Below are 16,899 nucleotides of genomic sequence, written 5' to 3'. Positions count from 1 at the left end.
TGACCATTAAGTTTCAAGCCAAAGCTTAAAAACAAGGAGGTATCTTTTGTCATTCACAGCTATCTGGGTAGTACAAGTTTTCCCTATGATTCTAAATCATGACATACTAATTCTCTTTCCTTTTCTTGGTGTTTCAGGACACCTAGAAGACCTGGGGATAAAGTTTATGCATTTTAAACACAGCAACTGACAGTCCCTCATGGTGTCCCTGAGGCAAGATGGAAAATGTGGACCAGGTGGACTGGGTACGAGGCAGCTGGTCTGCTCTGTAGTTGGCTTTACACTCATGTTAAAAAAGGGTTTGACTGATGGGAGAAAACACTGGACTCTGTCCTTGGCCTAGAGCTGGATTTTTTAAAAAAGCCAACAAAATCCTCATTAATTTAATGGGCAATACCCATTCCTCTTTTTATTAGCATATAACATGCCTCTAGCTCCTTCACTCCACTAAGGAAGTTCACTAAATATAACTGACAGAACAAATGACTTTAACAGTACAAAAAGTGATGAATAATGTAAAAGACACTGTTTTTAGTCTGAGAAAGAACCCTATAGAAGACTCAGATGGGAGATTCAGACTTAGCTACGTACTTCAAGAGAATGCTCCTTCTTCAAGAACCCTTTCCAACAATACAACTAGCTGTCAGAATTGAGGCAAAGGCAAGTGTGGATGCAAGCTAAGGCCTGGGGACCACAGTCAAGTCCCCCACCTGTCTGGGTGGGGCGGAGAGCAGCAGGCAGGTGCACAGGAAGGACAGGGAGGCGACAGCAGGGAGAGCCAGGGAAGGCAGGACAACGGGCTGCCTTCATCTTTTGCCCCCACCAGGGCCAAGGACAGTGGTTCTTAAAGCATGGTCTCCTGATGAGCACCAGCAGCTATCTGGGAATTTGTCCACCCCAGACCTACTGATCAAGAAACCCTACGGGTGGAGTCAAGCAATCGGTGCTTTACGAGAGGCCTTCCAGGTGATTCTTTTTTTTTTTTTAAGTTAGCTGTTTTATTTATTTATTTTTTTGGCCACGCTGCAAGGCTTGTGGGATCTTACTTGCCCGACTAGGGATCAAACCTGGGTCCCTGACAGTGAGAGCTCGGAGTCCTAACCACTGGACCACCAGGGAATTCCCCAAGGTGATTCTGAGACACAGGAAAGTCTAAGAACCACTGATCCAAGTGTTCCCTGCTTGGAGACTCACCGGTGAGCACGAAGCCAAATCCACAGTACATTTATAGGGCAGCTTCTGTCTCCCACAAGTCAAATTACTCCTAGGCAAGTCGTAAGAATTACAACTTTCCCTTTCTCTTTCCATTTAGTCCCAGCAACGGTTGGGACACAACCCTTAACAAGCCACCTTGAGGTCACCCTCTGGCCCCAGCAGAACCAGAGGCACAGGAAGCCTCTTCATCAAAGGTCCTACTTTTTGTCTGTGGGTGTGATGCTGCCATTCACAGCCGTGCTGTCTGCTGCCTGGATGGAGGTGGACCCAGTCTCCTAGGGAAAGGAAGCACAAGCCGTCAGGTCAGCCTGCCCATGTGAGGCCCCAATGAAAATAAAAATGAGGAGGCATGGAACATACATACCTCTTCACATATTTTCAATTTCTTTGTGATTGCCTGGTAACAGACAGCTGGCTAATAAAGAAGAAATGAGAAAACCACTTATTAAACTGAACATTTAACCAGTCTTCATTACGATTTCCCTATTAAGGTTAGGCCCAAAGCGGGAAGTTAACATCAAAAACTTATTTGGTGTCCAACCTTACTGAATTCCAAACCACACATGAAAAGTTAACTTGCGTCACTTCATTCAGCTCTCACGCAGCTCTACAAGATGCTTTTGCTGATCATGACGTTGAAAATCAGAGGTGTTAGGTCATGTGCCCAGAATTACAGACCTGGTCAGTATAACTAGGCTTGGAATACAGATCTGTCCAACTCCAAGGTCACATACCATCAGCAGATCCTATCAGGGCTCAGCCTAACCGACAGCCCTGTAGACACTTGGGGAAACTACCCCCACACTCCCAGGGCTCATGGAGACTGCCTTCATCCAGCAGCACTGGCTACCTTGTGGGTGGTCGACAGCTCCTGAAATTTCAATTCCATCCTAGACTCTGAAGGCAACTGCAAATATCTCAACCACACAGCCACTAAGTTTTAAAAGCTTTTTTGGGTTCATTTTTAATATTTTTTTTTTTGCGATACACAGGCCTCTCACTGTTGTGGCCTCTCTCGTTGCGGAGCACAGGCTCCGGACGCGCAGGCTCAGCAGCCATGGCTCACGGGCCCAGCCGCTCCGCGGCATGTGGGATCTTCCCGGACTGGGGCACGAACCCGTGTCCCCTGCATCGGCAGGCAGACTCTCAACCACTGCGCCACCAGGGAAGCCCCATTTTTAATCTTAACAGTGCCTGATTCACGAGTGGTCCTCTATGTAACTTTTAAACTTAACTAGTTGCTCTGGGCAGCAGTACAGGTACAGACTAACTTTTCAGACTAGGGTGAGGTTCCAAAGGAGCAGGACTCTCCCCTCAGGCTAGCTCCTGACCAAGGATGAAGAACCTCAAAGAACAACTTACCTTCTCGGTTTGGCTGAGCAGGAAGTGATGGAAATGAGGGTCTGCATCTTTAACAGGCTGAAACCAGAAAATGATTTAATAAAACAAGTTATCTTCCAACACAGGTCACCTCCTTCTACCTGAGAACCAGCTTCTCCTCTGGCTGAAACACCTCTGGGAGCTGGGCTCATTCTCACAACTGCCTGGAAACTCTTCTCCCACTGCTGGTCTAAGCCTTTCATAAACGATGCCCATTCTACCTGGAGGAAAACTGGTTTCAAGTGGAAAAGAATGAACGTTTCTGCCAGGTTGGTGGATAAATTATTCCCAAACACTGGAATAATATTTTAAAAGCATACTATTTTTTAAATCCAGCATTCACCAGTCACTTCGGATGACCCAGCAGACCAAACCAAATTCTCAAACTTTTCTGATCTTAGGATTTTGGCCCACTTGTGCCTGGTGCCAGACCCTTGAGTGTCTTGACTCACTGAGGATCAGTATTAAAAGAAATGAGGAGGCAACAACTGCAGGACCGTCAAGGCTTTTCCTAAGTAGGCCCAGCAACAGCGGGACGGTGCATCCACCCCAAGGATAAGGTAGTGTGCAGCTACCAAACATCAAAGCTGTATATACAGTGAAAGGGTGTTTATAAAGTACCAAGTGGAAAAAATCTGCAGAATGATCCCACTTTTGTGAAAACCAACACTACTCCCGAAAGTAAAAACTGTAACATGGGTATGTGATTATGTAAATGATGGTTAAGTGGGTGCACCAAAGGGTTTGGAGTGAGTTACATCAAGCTTAACAGTCAGGATGCCCCAGGGTGGAGACCTGTGCTTTTTAACTCATTCACTTCTGTACTGTTTGGCAATTAGAAAAAAAAAAGTCTCATACACAAGAAAAGTGGGGGAAAGGAAGAGCACATCACACAGTCAGGCCAGGAAACCAGCTCTGAGGCCGGGCTTCTCCTGGTCCACGGGAGAGGTTATTACCTCGCTCACGGTTGGTTGCCATTTAAACGCAGCCATGGGTCCGGCCATCATCCCCTTCACAGTACTAGACTCGGGGATGGTGAGGTCCTACAGAGGGAAAGGCAGATCGTCAAAATGCCGTGGCACCTCAGGAGCAGGTGTCTTCCTGCCTAACTCTGGGAGCACCTCTTCACTGTTTTGCTCCCTTTAGTCACACTCCACCCCGAACTAGCCCTGCCAGCTCCGCGGTCTCCCCCCAGGCATGGCTCTGATGACTGTTCATCGGGAGAAACAGGTCAAGTTCCTGTCAACACAGAGGGAGCCTTTCTTCTTCTCTGTTCTAGAAGTAACAAATGTGTTCCTGTGCCAAAATTTCATAAGGATGGAGGTAACGGGAAAGCCCGATTGTGGTCTGTAGTGTGGTCAGCAGGTCACAGAGAAAATTCCTTATGGCAAATAATGAACATTAAGATAACAATACTGGCTTCAGAAGGAATCCACCATATCTCAAAAAAAACTAAGAAAGCCACATGGAGCAGTGAGGAGATCTGCCCAACTTTTTACAGCTGCTAAGTGACAAAGCCAGAATTAGAACCGGGATGTTGAGGAGCCAGGAGCCTGCTCTCTCCCCAGACAGAAGGTAGGAACCATTTGGGTGGGGGAGTCAAGAGTTCAGTGGGGCATGTTGAGATCTCCACTAGACAGCCGAGGGGAAAATGCAAGGAGGGCCACCGAGGCTGGAAGACAGCAAATGGGGAGATGGACATGAGGTCAAATCTGTGGTGGAGGGGCAAGAGCAGATCAGCTGTAGAGCTTTATCCCTTGACACCTGGCCCGCAGTGGAGACGCTCAAAAAAACAAAAAACAAAAAAAAAAAAATAAGAGGCCCAGCGCAGTACTGTCCCAGAGAAGTTTCTGTCATGATGGACATGTTCTGACTCCGCTGTATCTAGTGCAGTAGCCACAAGTCACATGTCACTATGGAGCACCTGCTAGTGTGACTAAGAAACTGGATTTTAATTTGGGTTTAATGTAAATTAATTTAAATGTAAATGGTCACCAGCCTAGTGACTTGTCTAAGGCCACAACAGAAGGGAGTAAGGCGAGAACACAGCTCTCTGTCCAGCACTGACCAAAGGCCTCAACTCCTGACTCCTTGCTCTCTGCACAAGTCTGGATTTTAGGAGAACCACGGACAGTTCTGTCCTGTCCGGATGGTTTGTGCCCCGAGTTGCAGTTCTCAGCTCAGGACTCAGAAATAAGAGCCCCCGAGAGAGGGTGAATGTGCACCCCTCACATGGCTCCCACACAGAGTCTAGACACAAACACAGCCTTCGCCTTCCCACACATAATCGACACCCCTGCCATCAAGGTCAGGCTTTTCAGTTAATCCTCATGGGACAGAGAATTATGGGCCAGAATGGCAATCATCTGGGGCTCTGCCCAGTTATCAGCTAGGCTACTGTGCTGTTTCAGAGAGGAGCTCGCCAGCCAAATAACAATTACTATAGCAACACACACTCTTTTGTGAGGAGTAAGCCTGGCAGCAGCCCCTGGGGTTGCACTAAAACAACCACACTCTCACTGCACAACAGGCTACTGCTAAAAAATAATAAATAAATAGATGTACAATGTTCATCGAATGTATAGTGTCACAGGCGCTAAGTACTTGGCTTCTGTTACTCATTTAATTCTTAAACCTAAGAGGCTTTATTATTTTCAATAAGCAGACAAGGAAACGGAGGCAAAGGCAGTTGGCCAAGGTTGCACAGCTGTAACAAGTCACGGAGTCATGACTCTAGAGTCATGACTCTAGAGACCTAGAGTCATGACTCTAGGTCTTCCTCCTAACCTCTCCTTTATACCTCCCTTTATCCAAAAAGAAGTTTCTCTCCAGGGCGAGCACAGGAGTTGGTGAGATCCATGGCTTAAGATACCAGACAGCATGAATTTGGAGAACAGTATAAAACCTGACAGCCCAGATTTCTGTGGGTCCCCAGGAAATCAATTTAATTGGATCAAATCAGATCATACCCCCTGAAAAGTTCATGCACTGCTCCTGGCAATTTCTAAACTTTTTCCACCTTTGGCTGGAGGTTCCCTGCACTCATGGTCACCTTGGCTGTCCCCACCGCTACAGCTGCTCTCATCTACTCTCTGTCTTAGGTCATCTAACAGCGAGAAGGACCTTCTCTAATGCAGAGATGGCACAGTGGCAGCTGACAGGCTGAATCTAGTCCAGAGAGATGTTCCTTTGGACCTAAAAGTGTTTTAAAAATTTGAGTTAGCTTCTAACATTTAAAACTGGAACATTTCACTTAAAAAAAAAAAAATCTGTATTTCCAGCTTCTCTTGAGAAAAACCAGACGATTTGGCAAAAGTTGGCTGTAACCCTGAGGGGGGGCCTTGGCCTCCCCAGACAGCAGCCACTGCCACCCCTAATGCTCTCGGCCCAACCTCCTGCTTGAGCACTCTCTCCCTTCCCTGCCTGGTCTCACTGGTGTCTGAACTTGCAAGTTTTGATCTCACGTTCAGCGTTTCATCACGGCCTCATAACCCGTCTGTCTGTGCCAGCCATCTGGCTTCTAACCCCTTGATCCTGCTCTAACAATCTTCTCCTGTGTTTTGACAGACTACCCCCTTCACCTCAAATTCTCCTCCCTTGGCTTCTAAGACTCATACAAATCTTTTTGGGAAGAAGGTGAGAGGTATATTATTTCTGCTTTACTTTACTTTGCCGGCTCTGCCCACTTCTTCCAACCCTGAGCTATGTGCATCCTCTCTGCAAAGCCAATTTCTGCCCTTCACTCTTCTCTCTCCTTGCTTCCCCCTAAGACAATCCCCATCTGGTCTCATGGATCCAATGTCCTCTCTAGATATTCGCTCCTCCACACCTACATTTCCATCCTATGTTATTGGAAGCCTCCCTGGCAGTCTAGACATCACTCCAAATGCATCACACTCAAAACAGAACTGGTCCTCTTGCCCCATAAACCAGCTCCTCTCCTTACTCCTCTGCTCAGAAAAAAGGCATCATCATTTCCCCAAGCACAGACTTGAAATCATCTCCCTTCCCTTTTTTCCATCATCCCCTATATGTAACCAGTTACCAAATCTTATGAACTCTTCCTCTGAAGTGCCTCTCACACAGTTCCTTTCAATATTTGCTATCCCACCCACCGCCCACCCCCGCCAAGGAAAGCTCCTTATGAACGCACACCTGAAGTTACCCTTCTTGTTGGCTTTGAGCCTTTCTTCTCTGCCCGCCATGATCCCTAACACACAGCTGGGAGCACACTGCCACCTCCACATCCAGCTCAAACACCGTGTTCACGGCCCCCTACTGACTCCATGACAGTATAACACTGCTTAGACCTCAAGGCTCTCCACAATCGGGTGACAACCTGTCTTTACCTGTCAGGTCTCCTTCCTGTCCTCTACCAGTACTGAGACTCTGCATGCTAACATCGAGCCCACGTGGGCTGCGCCCTTCGTGTATGGAAGGCCTTCCCTTCTTTCCTGCTCAGCCCTTTCCAGTGCCAGCCCTTGCACGCTGGCTCAGGTGGACCCTTCTCCTCCCTCGACCACCTGGTCCACCCGTGCATCCAGGCCGTGACCCTCCCCTGGTCTGCAGAATTCTTTAGGGCAGCACATAGCAGAGGACTCTACGTCCATTCAGGGAGCTGAAGCATACCGTAGAGCTCAGCTCTCCGGTATACAAAAGAAAGTCACTAATCCCAGAAGCTACAGAGATAAAACAAACCTTCTCATCCTTTGGGGGCCGACCCCGCTTCCGGGGACTTTGCTCTTGGGCTCTTTTCAGAGGGGACTTGGAGCCTCTCTCTGAGGAGCCTGAAGACACCCTCTTCTTTCCTTCTCCCATGTTCTTCTTCACCTTCCCTTCAGACAGGCTAAGCTTGCGCTTCTCATCACCTGAGTTTGGCCTACTTCTCTCCTCACTGGAATTACGCCGATTCTTGTCATCAGCAGAACTGTGGGACGATGTCTGAAAGTTTAATAATAATAATGATAACCACCACAACAGCCACCACCATCACTACCATGATTTACAGGAGCCACACCCTGTGATAAGTGCTTTACGTGTGTTATCCACACAACAACCCTATGAAGTAGGCTCTGCTGTCAACTCCACTTATATCTGGGGAAGTGGATTGAAAAAGAAATTCAAGTCACTTGCCCACAGTCCCCAAACTGGATTTACACCCAGGGAGTGGATATAGCCCAGAGGCCGTGCTCCTAACCTCCATGCTATAAAAGGGAGAAGGCCTGTGCTATACTCAAAAGCTGAGATACTTCTCCTGGGTCCAAGAGACTTTCCTAAGAGCAACAATCTATTCCAGAAAGGTCAGCCACATGCATGGAGTTTCAAGTTGATTAGCAAAACACTGATACCTTAGATTTGAAGTAGCTCTCTCTCCACTGGCATTGCATTAAGAATAGTTTTGGGTTCGGGCGATATTTAATCTGTCAGTTACTATGCAAAAATAACCAGTCTGGAGTCAGCATAAAGTGAGAATCGTGAAGCCTCTCACCTGGTCTTTTCCCTTGGCTCTCCTGAGGAACTCTTCTACGGCATCCACAGCTTGCTGGAATCGTTTTCCCTTGTTAATCTTTATCATTTCCTCCTTATGTGCATGATACGGCTTGAGCTGTTCCACTTTGATCCAGGCACTGGCAGAAAACAGAGAGAAAGGATATGTATGATCCGCACTGCCTATGCCCAAAACTATCAAAGACCTCACCCCAGCAGAATGCAAATACCTGTTTGGTTTAACTGGATTTTGAAACAGGCCTTCCATCTTTTTCCAAAACATGCTATTGACCACCCCAAACTCTTGAGCCTAAAAGTATGTTTTCTTGAAACAAGTCAAACAACCACCACCAAAATCAGCATCCTCCAAATAAAATCACTGCACTGCAGGTTATTTCCACTCTTATTCACCAGCCTTCCACACTGAAACACACATACTCTGCCACTAGCTCAGGGCAGAGGAAACCTATAGATGCGCTCCCATTCTCACTACATAGTACAAATGGCCCCACGTGGATCCCAGGGAATCAGGGCTCTTGGAAGCGTTATCAACCATAGCAGCATCACTGTCCATCAAGAGCCTGAGCCAGAATGATGACCTGTCAATCCACTGAGAATGTGGGATGCTACGAGGGCTAAAGAAAGGCAACACCTTCAAAAATCTGCTGCTTCTACAAATGTCTGCAGCCTTGGAGCCTCTATTTGTTCATAAATGATTGTACCCAGGGCTACTAAACCACACAAAACTTGTGACACATTGGAACAAGGGCAGTAGTCACAAAAGGAGGCTTTTAAAAACAAGATTCTACTTGAGATTAGAGGAAAGGGAACATACTCTTCCAATTTTTAATTCCTACCACCAATGCAAAACACATGAAAATGAAAAAAGCCATCAACTCTGGAATAACTGGCCTACCATACTAACCTGCATAAATCTGCCCCAGCTGGCTTTTGTGGTTTCCCTAAATGACATTCAGTTTCCAGAACACCAGTAATAATGGAGAGAATTTTATAGGCTTGGCAAGGTAAGAGTTGATTTACATATTTTACCATGCAATACTCAGAGGTTTCATAGCATAACCTTCAGAAAAAGTGGGTCAAGTCAAGGATATAGAAACTAGGCTATCGCACTAACTTAGGATTCTTTCCTTTAGAGAAAGCTAGAGAATATTCACTAATAACAGTAAAAGTGCTAACCTCTGCACATAAAAATAGAGCTACCAACCCAGCAACAGCCACCTGTGCTTTGAGTGGTTGCGCTAATGGCTGTGATGATGGGTCTGCACAAACACAATCTCTGGAACATCAGTCTGCAAACTAGGACTAGGCATGTTATCTATGGGTAAACAAGACTAGAGAGAATAAAACAGTGAACGGGCACTCAGACGCTGGTCTTATTGCACAGGGCTCCAATGAGATGAAGTAAGCAGGTACCCTTCTAGTGACCAACTCATCTTGAGGTTTGAAATTGGACACAACAGACCCAATGGGTCTGATCTACAAGGAGGAAAAATGGAATTAAATTTTGACCCTACATTATTTAGCAAGTGCATTTACAGCATTTCTAAGGACAAACCACCAGCACAGTCAGAAGAAAAGCCAGACACACCCTGAAAAGCAAGTCAAACTTTCAGATTAAATAGCAGCTCTAAGGTGACACAAGTATCAGTGATGAAGCTTAAAGACCCACAGTCCTCAGGAGAAGCCTCCTCCCTCTCTGAGCTTCAGGTCAGAAGCTGAGACCTGCCCAAGTTCCTAGCATAAGAAAGACTGGGTGGTTTTCATCGAGCCCCTTGAGATGGGACAAGAGACTCTAAGAATCCCTAACTCCCTCTTCCTCAACCCCCTCACATGAACCTCTGATTCAAGTGGAAAGGTGAGAACATCTGTGGAGGAAGCACTAATAAATCCATGCCCATCTGTTAGTTGAAGCATTTTAAGTGCATTACTGACTTCTGCCAGGAGAACAGTACAATCAGTATTCACTCATCCTGGGGCTTCCCTGGTGGCGCAGTGGTTGAGAGTCCGCCTGCCGATGCAGGGGATATGGGTTCAGGGATACGGGTTCGTGCCCCGATCCGGGAAGATCCCACATGCCCCGAAGTGGCTAGGCCTGTGAGCCATGGCCGCTGAGCCTGTGCGTCCAGAACCTGTGCTCCGCAACGGGAGAGGCCACAACAATGAGAGGCCCGTGTACCGCATTAAAAAAACAAAACAAAACAAAAAAACACTCATCCTAAATAAAGACTGGCATTTGAGATACTAAAATTTTCCTCTTATGACCATCTTTGAAAAGTGAAAATAATTTGCTAAAAGAACTGACAGTATAAATATGACTTCAACACGATAAATGCAAGAAATGTTAACCTACTTAAGAAATCAACCTCTTGTTGGAGAAACATCCTGTCACGTCAGAAAAACAGTAAATAAAAAGCCAGCCCACTGGAGCCCTAGGAAGATTATCTCTTGAAAGCAAGATGAATTGAAATTCACTTTGGCCATCTCAATAATTTTCTCTCCGAAGGCTATATTGCAAAACTCTGTCTCCTTAAAAAGGGCAAGCTTGAATTTCAGCTGGAGCTTCAATAAGCCCCACTCTCTATCCACTGAGGTCCATCAGGCGGGGCGTGGCATGCAACTGGTGCTCAATAATCACCCAGTAAATGACAACTCCTAGGCACCTTCAGAGGGGCTGGATTGCTGACCTCTGGGTTAAATAATGTATGGTTGCGGAGGCTTTTTGTAGTTTTTGCTGTTGTTTGTATGTTTTTAAAGTGACTGTTCTGTTTCTTTGCTTGATATAAGCTGTAACTTGTGATTTCCCTCTTAACGAGCTCCCAATGCCTAGATGGAGCTGTACCTTTTCCAACCAATTTGCTGTGGGCTGGGAAGTCAAAAAAATCAGGCTTGGTCAAGTTGTGCCTAACAAACCGGCCTTGCTTCTATATACAAGGAAGTTAATTACACATTGTTTGTAGAAGTAAATGCCCGAAAACAAGCTAACTGGCAATCAGTGAGATCATTACAAAGAATGAAATGGAAGGTCCCTTAAGATACTTGGCTAAGTGGAAAACAGCAAGATACAGAACAGTGTGTGTAGTATGCAAGCACTTGTGTAAAGACGAGGAAAAAGGAGCATGTAACTTCATGATGATGTGCAGTGTCTCTGGAGGGACTCGCCATAAGAAACTAGTATAATTGGATGCCTATGGGCCAGAAACTGGGTGGCTGAGGGATGAGGATGAATGAAATTGTTTCAACGGTTTACAGCTTGATTTGCAGGGAAACCATGAATATCTATTATTCCTAAAAAACAACATATCAATGATAAAGGCCTTTGCTCTAGCACATGGGCTACCCTGACTGCCCAGAGGGTTCTCCCCCATGACTTCCTTGTGTAGGTCTGCTCAGGTGGGTAGCTACTGCCTGGCTGACTGTGTAACAGCACCTGTAACATGGCCAAGAGCAGCAAACGTACGCTGGTATTCTGATACACCTCCCACAAATGCCTTCCATTTGAGAATATAAAACTTCCACTAAGCCACCTTCCGATTATACACTCAAAATAAATTTAAAAATTTCACATTTTCAAACACTTCCATAATTCTGGCCTGCTTTCCCCTTAAATTAAAACTAAACTATGATATCATAGTAAAGAAGCCAGTCTATGAACAATCTCAAGCACCCTCGTCTATGTGTCTCAGACTTCACAGCAACAATAAGCTGAGCGGGAGAGAGAGAGTACACACACGCAAGCATAGCCCACAGGTGAGAACAAGGATGAGGTCAGAGATGTGTGTTCACCTCTCCATCCGGATTTGGGGAGTACTGTAGTACTTCACAAATAATTTCTATGCTTGTCCCATACCCCCTTAAACCAATGAAAGAGGCTGAGGATTACTGAGGTGTTACAGGTCCAAGTCTAAGCTATTCAGAAATCAAGACACCCAAAAAAATGCAAATCAAAAAACAAAACAACCAAAAAAGCCATAAAACAAATAACTAACAATTTCAGTTAATTTCAAGCAACTGATTATCATACAGACATCAACAAAGACTTGCAGGGACTTCTCTGGTGGTGCAGTGGTTAAGAATCCGCCTGCCAATGCAGGGGACATGGGTTCGATCCCTGGTCCGAGAAGATCCCACATGCCACAGAGCAACTAAGCCCGTGCGCCACAACTACTGAGCCTGCGTGCTGCAACTACTGAAGCCTGTGCGCCTAGAGCCTGTGCTCTGCAACAAGAGAAGCCACAGCAATAAGCCCACTTGCCACAACTAGAGAAAGCCCACATGTAGCAATGAAGACCCAACGCAGCCAAAATAAATTTAAAAAAAGTTTTAAAAAAACCCCCAAAAAACAAAGACTAGCAGAGAAAACAGAATTAGAAGATTTTTGTTTCCAAAACTTGAAAACATTCCCAAATGCTGCATAAGGCTCTCAAGCTGCACTGCCAATACCAACATGGCCAGCCACTTCTTTTCATGCATGACACCTGTTCCTGGGGTCCACTGCCTCAGCCACGAAGGGAGGCACCTGTAGGACAGGAGCTGCTGTTGGCGCTGGGAGGGGAGAACCTGCTCAGAGCTCTCTAGGATAACTACTGTCCAGCTCTGGCAGAGGGACACTGCTGGCTCACTCCAAATACTGGAGCAGTGGCTCTCACTATCTGCTTGGCTCAATTCTCCAACCACTGCATGTGTTGGATGCAGGGAAAGTGGGTCAATCAGGTGCCAGGTGAAAAGAAAAGGGGATGCTCAGATGGTTCCAATCTGCTATGCTTCTAATTATGAGCCACAAACTTTTCTAGAAGTTACTTCATTTATTATTTGAAAAATTTTTTTGGCCACACCTCAAGGCTTGTGGGATTTTAGGTCCCCGACCAGGGATTGAACCCAGGCCCTCGGCAGTGAGAGCGAGGAGTCCTAACCACTGGACCGCCAGGGCATTCCCTCTAGAAGTTACTTTAGCACTCACTCAGACACCTCACAACCAGGCTGTCCCACCTTATATCTAGCTTGATGTAAAAAGTACCTCAGGCTGGGACCTTGGACATCTTATCACTTAAATCCTTGTTTCCTGACTGCTACAGAAACTCTTGTTTGGGATTTACCCATTGTTTGCCCACGGTATTCTTTGAACTGGTTTGTTTCTGGTGGTTTTTTGAGCACCTGCAAACTAAATGAACTCCCTCTATTCTGCCATTCACGGCCACTGATGAAACTTTTAAACCCTGAGCTCAGTTTCTACCCTGATGAGCAGCCACCTGTTCGAAGTGGGCCATCATGTACCTGAGACTTAATCTTTTGATGTGGTCATGTGGTGGAGTTGGCAAAATTACACTGAAGTTATTTTCCCCTCTGAATTTTTGCGAAATAGAAAAGGACTGTGGGCAATTCCCATGTAGCCACCTAGGCTCAGCTGAATCCAGCTATCTTATATTAAGTCCTTCCCCTCACAGGGGAGGCTGGTTGGGAAGGTCTATTCCTCGCTTCCTTTTTGTGAGGGGGAGCGAAGTCAGGAACGAACTATGTCGCCATCCTGGTGACATCACCCCCGGCCCTCTCTTCCTGGTTCCCTCTTCCAGTGGGAAGTCAACATAATTTGCTAGATGTTTTGGAAGAGGAAGAGAGAAAATCAAGTTTCTAAAAGATTGAAATCACCATTTATCTTAAGGAGCTGCCCTTTTTACTCTTTAATAAAAGTCCCTGCTTAATATAAAAAAATCACATCTCTCTATATTTTCATTAAATAGCATGTCAGTTTTGAAACTGAACATCCCTGACTGAATCCTATGTTCCTCAGGAATACAAGAACAGCCTCACTGGGTCAGAACATGTCCACCGAGGTCAGGGCCCAGTGACCAACGGAGCCCCTAGAACATGCCAGGAGCACACGCCCCTCTCCCTGGCATCAAGCATTAAATGTGAGGTAGAGTCCAGCCTCTGCTGTAGCCACTTACAGCTTTGCTCGTAAAAAGTCATTCTCATCCCTAAAAGGTCCACTTGCATTTCCTGTCTAAACCACGTCTCACATAGTTCTCCTTATATATGTCCTAAACACAGTCACACAACATTTATTCTACTCACGGTGCCCCTTGTCAAAACACCTGAGGATTTATGAACAAGTCAGTGTTTATCTCTTTAAGGCCGCTCATTATTTCACCAGTTCTGATGGTGTTCTTTTCTTGGTCTTTGCTTTTTCACATTAAAGAGTCCTCTCTTTCACCTGATTCAGTCCCCTTTCCCGATGATAACTAGTTCCATCAGATCCCATTAGAATGATAGACTAGACAGCACATAGTACTCCTGGTGAGGCACGATACAGTTTTTACATAAAGGAGGAACGATGTAAAAATAAGAAAAAGAGTAACAAGAACAAAACAAAACCAACCAAACAGAAAAAGGTGGAACAATGTACTGTTTTGTGTTCAATGCCTTTATGGTCAAAACAACAGGCCTGGCTGACATCCTTAGGAATCTCCTACTCTCAGATGCCTTTCTTTTCAAACACAGATCCTCCCCACTCTGCCCTACCATGGGCAGGGTCTGTCTCTCTCTCTCTCACATTTTCCTTACTTAAAGCCACCTGCTTCTAATCAGCTTTTTCTTTTGTAACAGATCTATACCCCGACCTGATGTTTGTTGAACACCTGCTCTTGCCAACCAATATTATGAGTAAGTGATGCTACTTCTTCGTAACTACAAGGTAGGGGGTGTTATCCCCACATGTGGACGAGGACAAAGAGTCTTAGAAAAGTGAAGCAGCCCGAATCACAGAGCAGGCAAAAGTGGTATCTGAATATACATTAGGCTGGTAACAAGCCAGAGCTCTTTCCCCAAAGTAATTCACTGCTACCAAACAATCTGGAGATTTTGCCTTCAGTTAATACAAAGATTCTAAATAAAGTCTGCCTAACACTGATCACTAAGAACCCTTCTCCCTTTAGAGACGTACTGTAGATCCTTAACCTTTGTTTCCTTTCATGAAGGCAACCGCTTAGCCACAAAAAGTTAACATGTTCCCTGATAGCTTAATTTTTAAATGGTTTTTTACAAACACTATCAAGGAGGTTTAGAAGACTAAAGATATTATACCTAGCCACAGCTGTGTATCCACTTGCTTATGAATCTCCTCAAAGAACTTTAGTTAGAAATCACATCATCACCACCACCAACACGTTATTTTTGTTCCAGGAAACTCATCCTTTTCACTGGCTTCAAAGGTTTGCCTGGTTGAGTGCTTGAGTGCTGAGATTCCCTCAGGTCCAATTTCCTGTGTCCTATTTGTAGTATTTTGTATACATAGGGACGACAGTTTATTCTTCTAGCCTTCTAGCATTTAAAAAATTATCATAAAAACACAATAGCTTTCAGGTCTCCTGTAAGCTGATTAACTCCCCACTTTCTATGAGGTCCCATTTGTGTTTCAGACTTGCGTACTTCTTCATTTAGCTAACCAAGCTGGGCCAACCACGTTGCCCCTGTTCTCCCCAAGCACAAGTTCTTTACCTCACGCAGGAAGGCTCTCTCTGTCCACACATCCAACTTAACTCCCAGGGGTTTACAGTAGCCCCACTGCCTGGAATGCCTTTACTATTCTTGCCTGTCCAAATTCTAGACATCCTCCAGAGTTTGACCTAAATCCCATCTCTCCAGCAACCTTCTTTGACCTAGCTGTTCTCTGCTGATCTCTTCTTGTTCTAGAACCCTTTAACAATAATTCTACACATCGCTCATTCTGCACTTAATCCCATCTAAAATGTTTACGTCTTGTCACCTGAGTTTATGTCTTGTCCTGAGTCCCTGGAAGACGGGGACCACAGCATTTGCTTTTCTGGAAGTTCCCTTTGGTGTCCAGCAATGTGGAGTGTGGCTCCACTTGTCTGCATCCAGACAATCTTTGCTGTAAATTCAAGGCATTACCAGAACATTCCCTCTTCCAGATTGTCTCTTGCTCTCACAGCTCTGGGTCAGTGACTCCCTTGAAATATTGCCACCAAAAGGCTGCTGAGTTAGCTTGTGACAAGAACTGGGGCTGGGTATGTCTGTATATGTTTTTGGTGAAGGTAGACATGCCATGCAAACTCTAAACCAGGGTAAGCACTCTGACACATAAGCTTGCCAGTGAAAAATACTGTTGTAAGAGATTTTCCTATGGAATATTATATATCGCTTTCTAGAAATGTATATTTTAAATGTTGGTATTAGATATATCAGGAAAGTCACATACATTTTTCAAACCCAAAGCTACGTTTTCCTGTAAGAATCATAAATAGAAACACAACTACTTAAATCAAACCATCTAGCTAGACCCAGGCAATCAACTTGATGGAGTGATGAGAAAGCTAAACAAGTCGCTGGAAACTCAAATACACATTCTTTGTTTCACTGTGACTTCTTATATGGCCTATTGAAGAATCTCAAATTAATAGTCCTGATTTCAACTCTAAAACAGATCTGGTTAAAAAGCTTTACTGTTACAAAAGACCCCGAACAGCCAAAGCAATCCTGAGACAGAAAAATGGAGTTGGAGGAATCAGGCTCCCCGACTTCAAACTATACCACAAAGCTACACTAATCAAGACAGTATGGTACTGGCACAAAAACAGAAACATAGATCAATGGCACAGGATAGAAGGCTCAGAGATAAACCCATGCACATATGGTCACCTAATTTATGACAATGGAGGTGAGAACATACAACAGAGAAAAGACAGCCTCTTCAGTAAGTGGTGCTGGGAAAACTGGACAGCTACATGTAAAAGAATGAAATTAGAACACTACCTAACACCATACACAAAAATAAACTCCAAA

The 16,899-nt window shown here is 45.2% G+C and overlaps 1 protein-coding gene across 4 annotated transcripts in view; it reads right to left on the bottom strand.

Annotated features, from left to right (window-relative positions):
- Positions 1-16,899, bottom strand: part of GLYR1 (glyoxylate reductase 1 homolog) — a 36,472-nt gene that overhangs the window by 15,603 nt on the left and 3,970 nt on the right. For all 4 annotated transcript variants that reach the window (XM_030883872.2, XM_030883873.3, XM_030883874.3 and 1 more), the window contains exons 4-9: positions 8,084-8,222; positions 7,294-7,536; positions 3,552-3,638; positions 2,578-2,634; positions 1,580-1,630; positions 1,417-1,490 (exon numbers count right to left, since the gene is read on the bottom strand). In XM_030883872.2, the coding sequence (XP_030739732.1) occupies positions 1,417-1,490; positions 1,580-1,630; positions 2,578-2,634; positions 3,552-3,638; positions 7,294-7,536; positions 8,084-8,222 (651 nt within the window). The remainder of the gene's footprint in view (positions 1-1,416; positions 1,491-1,579; positions 1,631-2,577; positions 2,635-3,551; positions 3,639-7,293; positions 7,537-8,083; positions 8,223-16,899) is intronic.

The sequence above is a fragment of the Globicephala melas genome, chromosome 15 (genome assembly GCF_963455315.2).
Source record: "Globicephala melas chromosome 15, mGloMel1.2, whole genome shotgun sequence".
NCBI classification, from domain to species: Eukaryota; Metazoa; Chordata; class Mammalia; order Artiodactyla; family Delphinidae; genus Globicephala; species Globicephala melas.
Note: the sequence above shows the minus strand (reverse complement) of the source record. Positions and strands in the feature narration are given on the sequence as shown.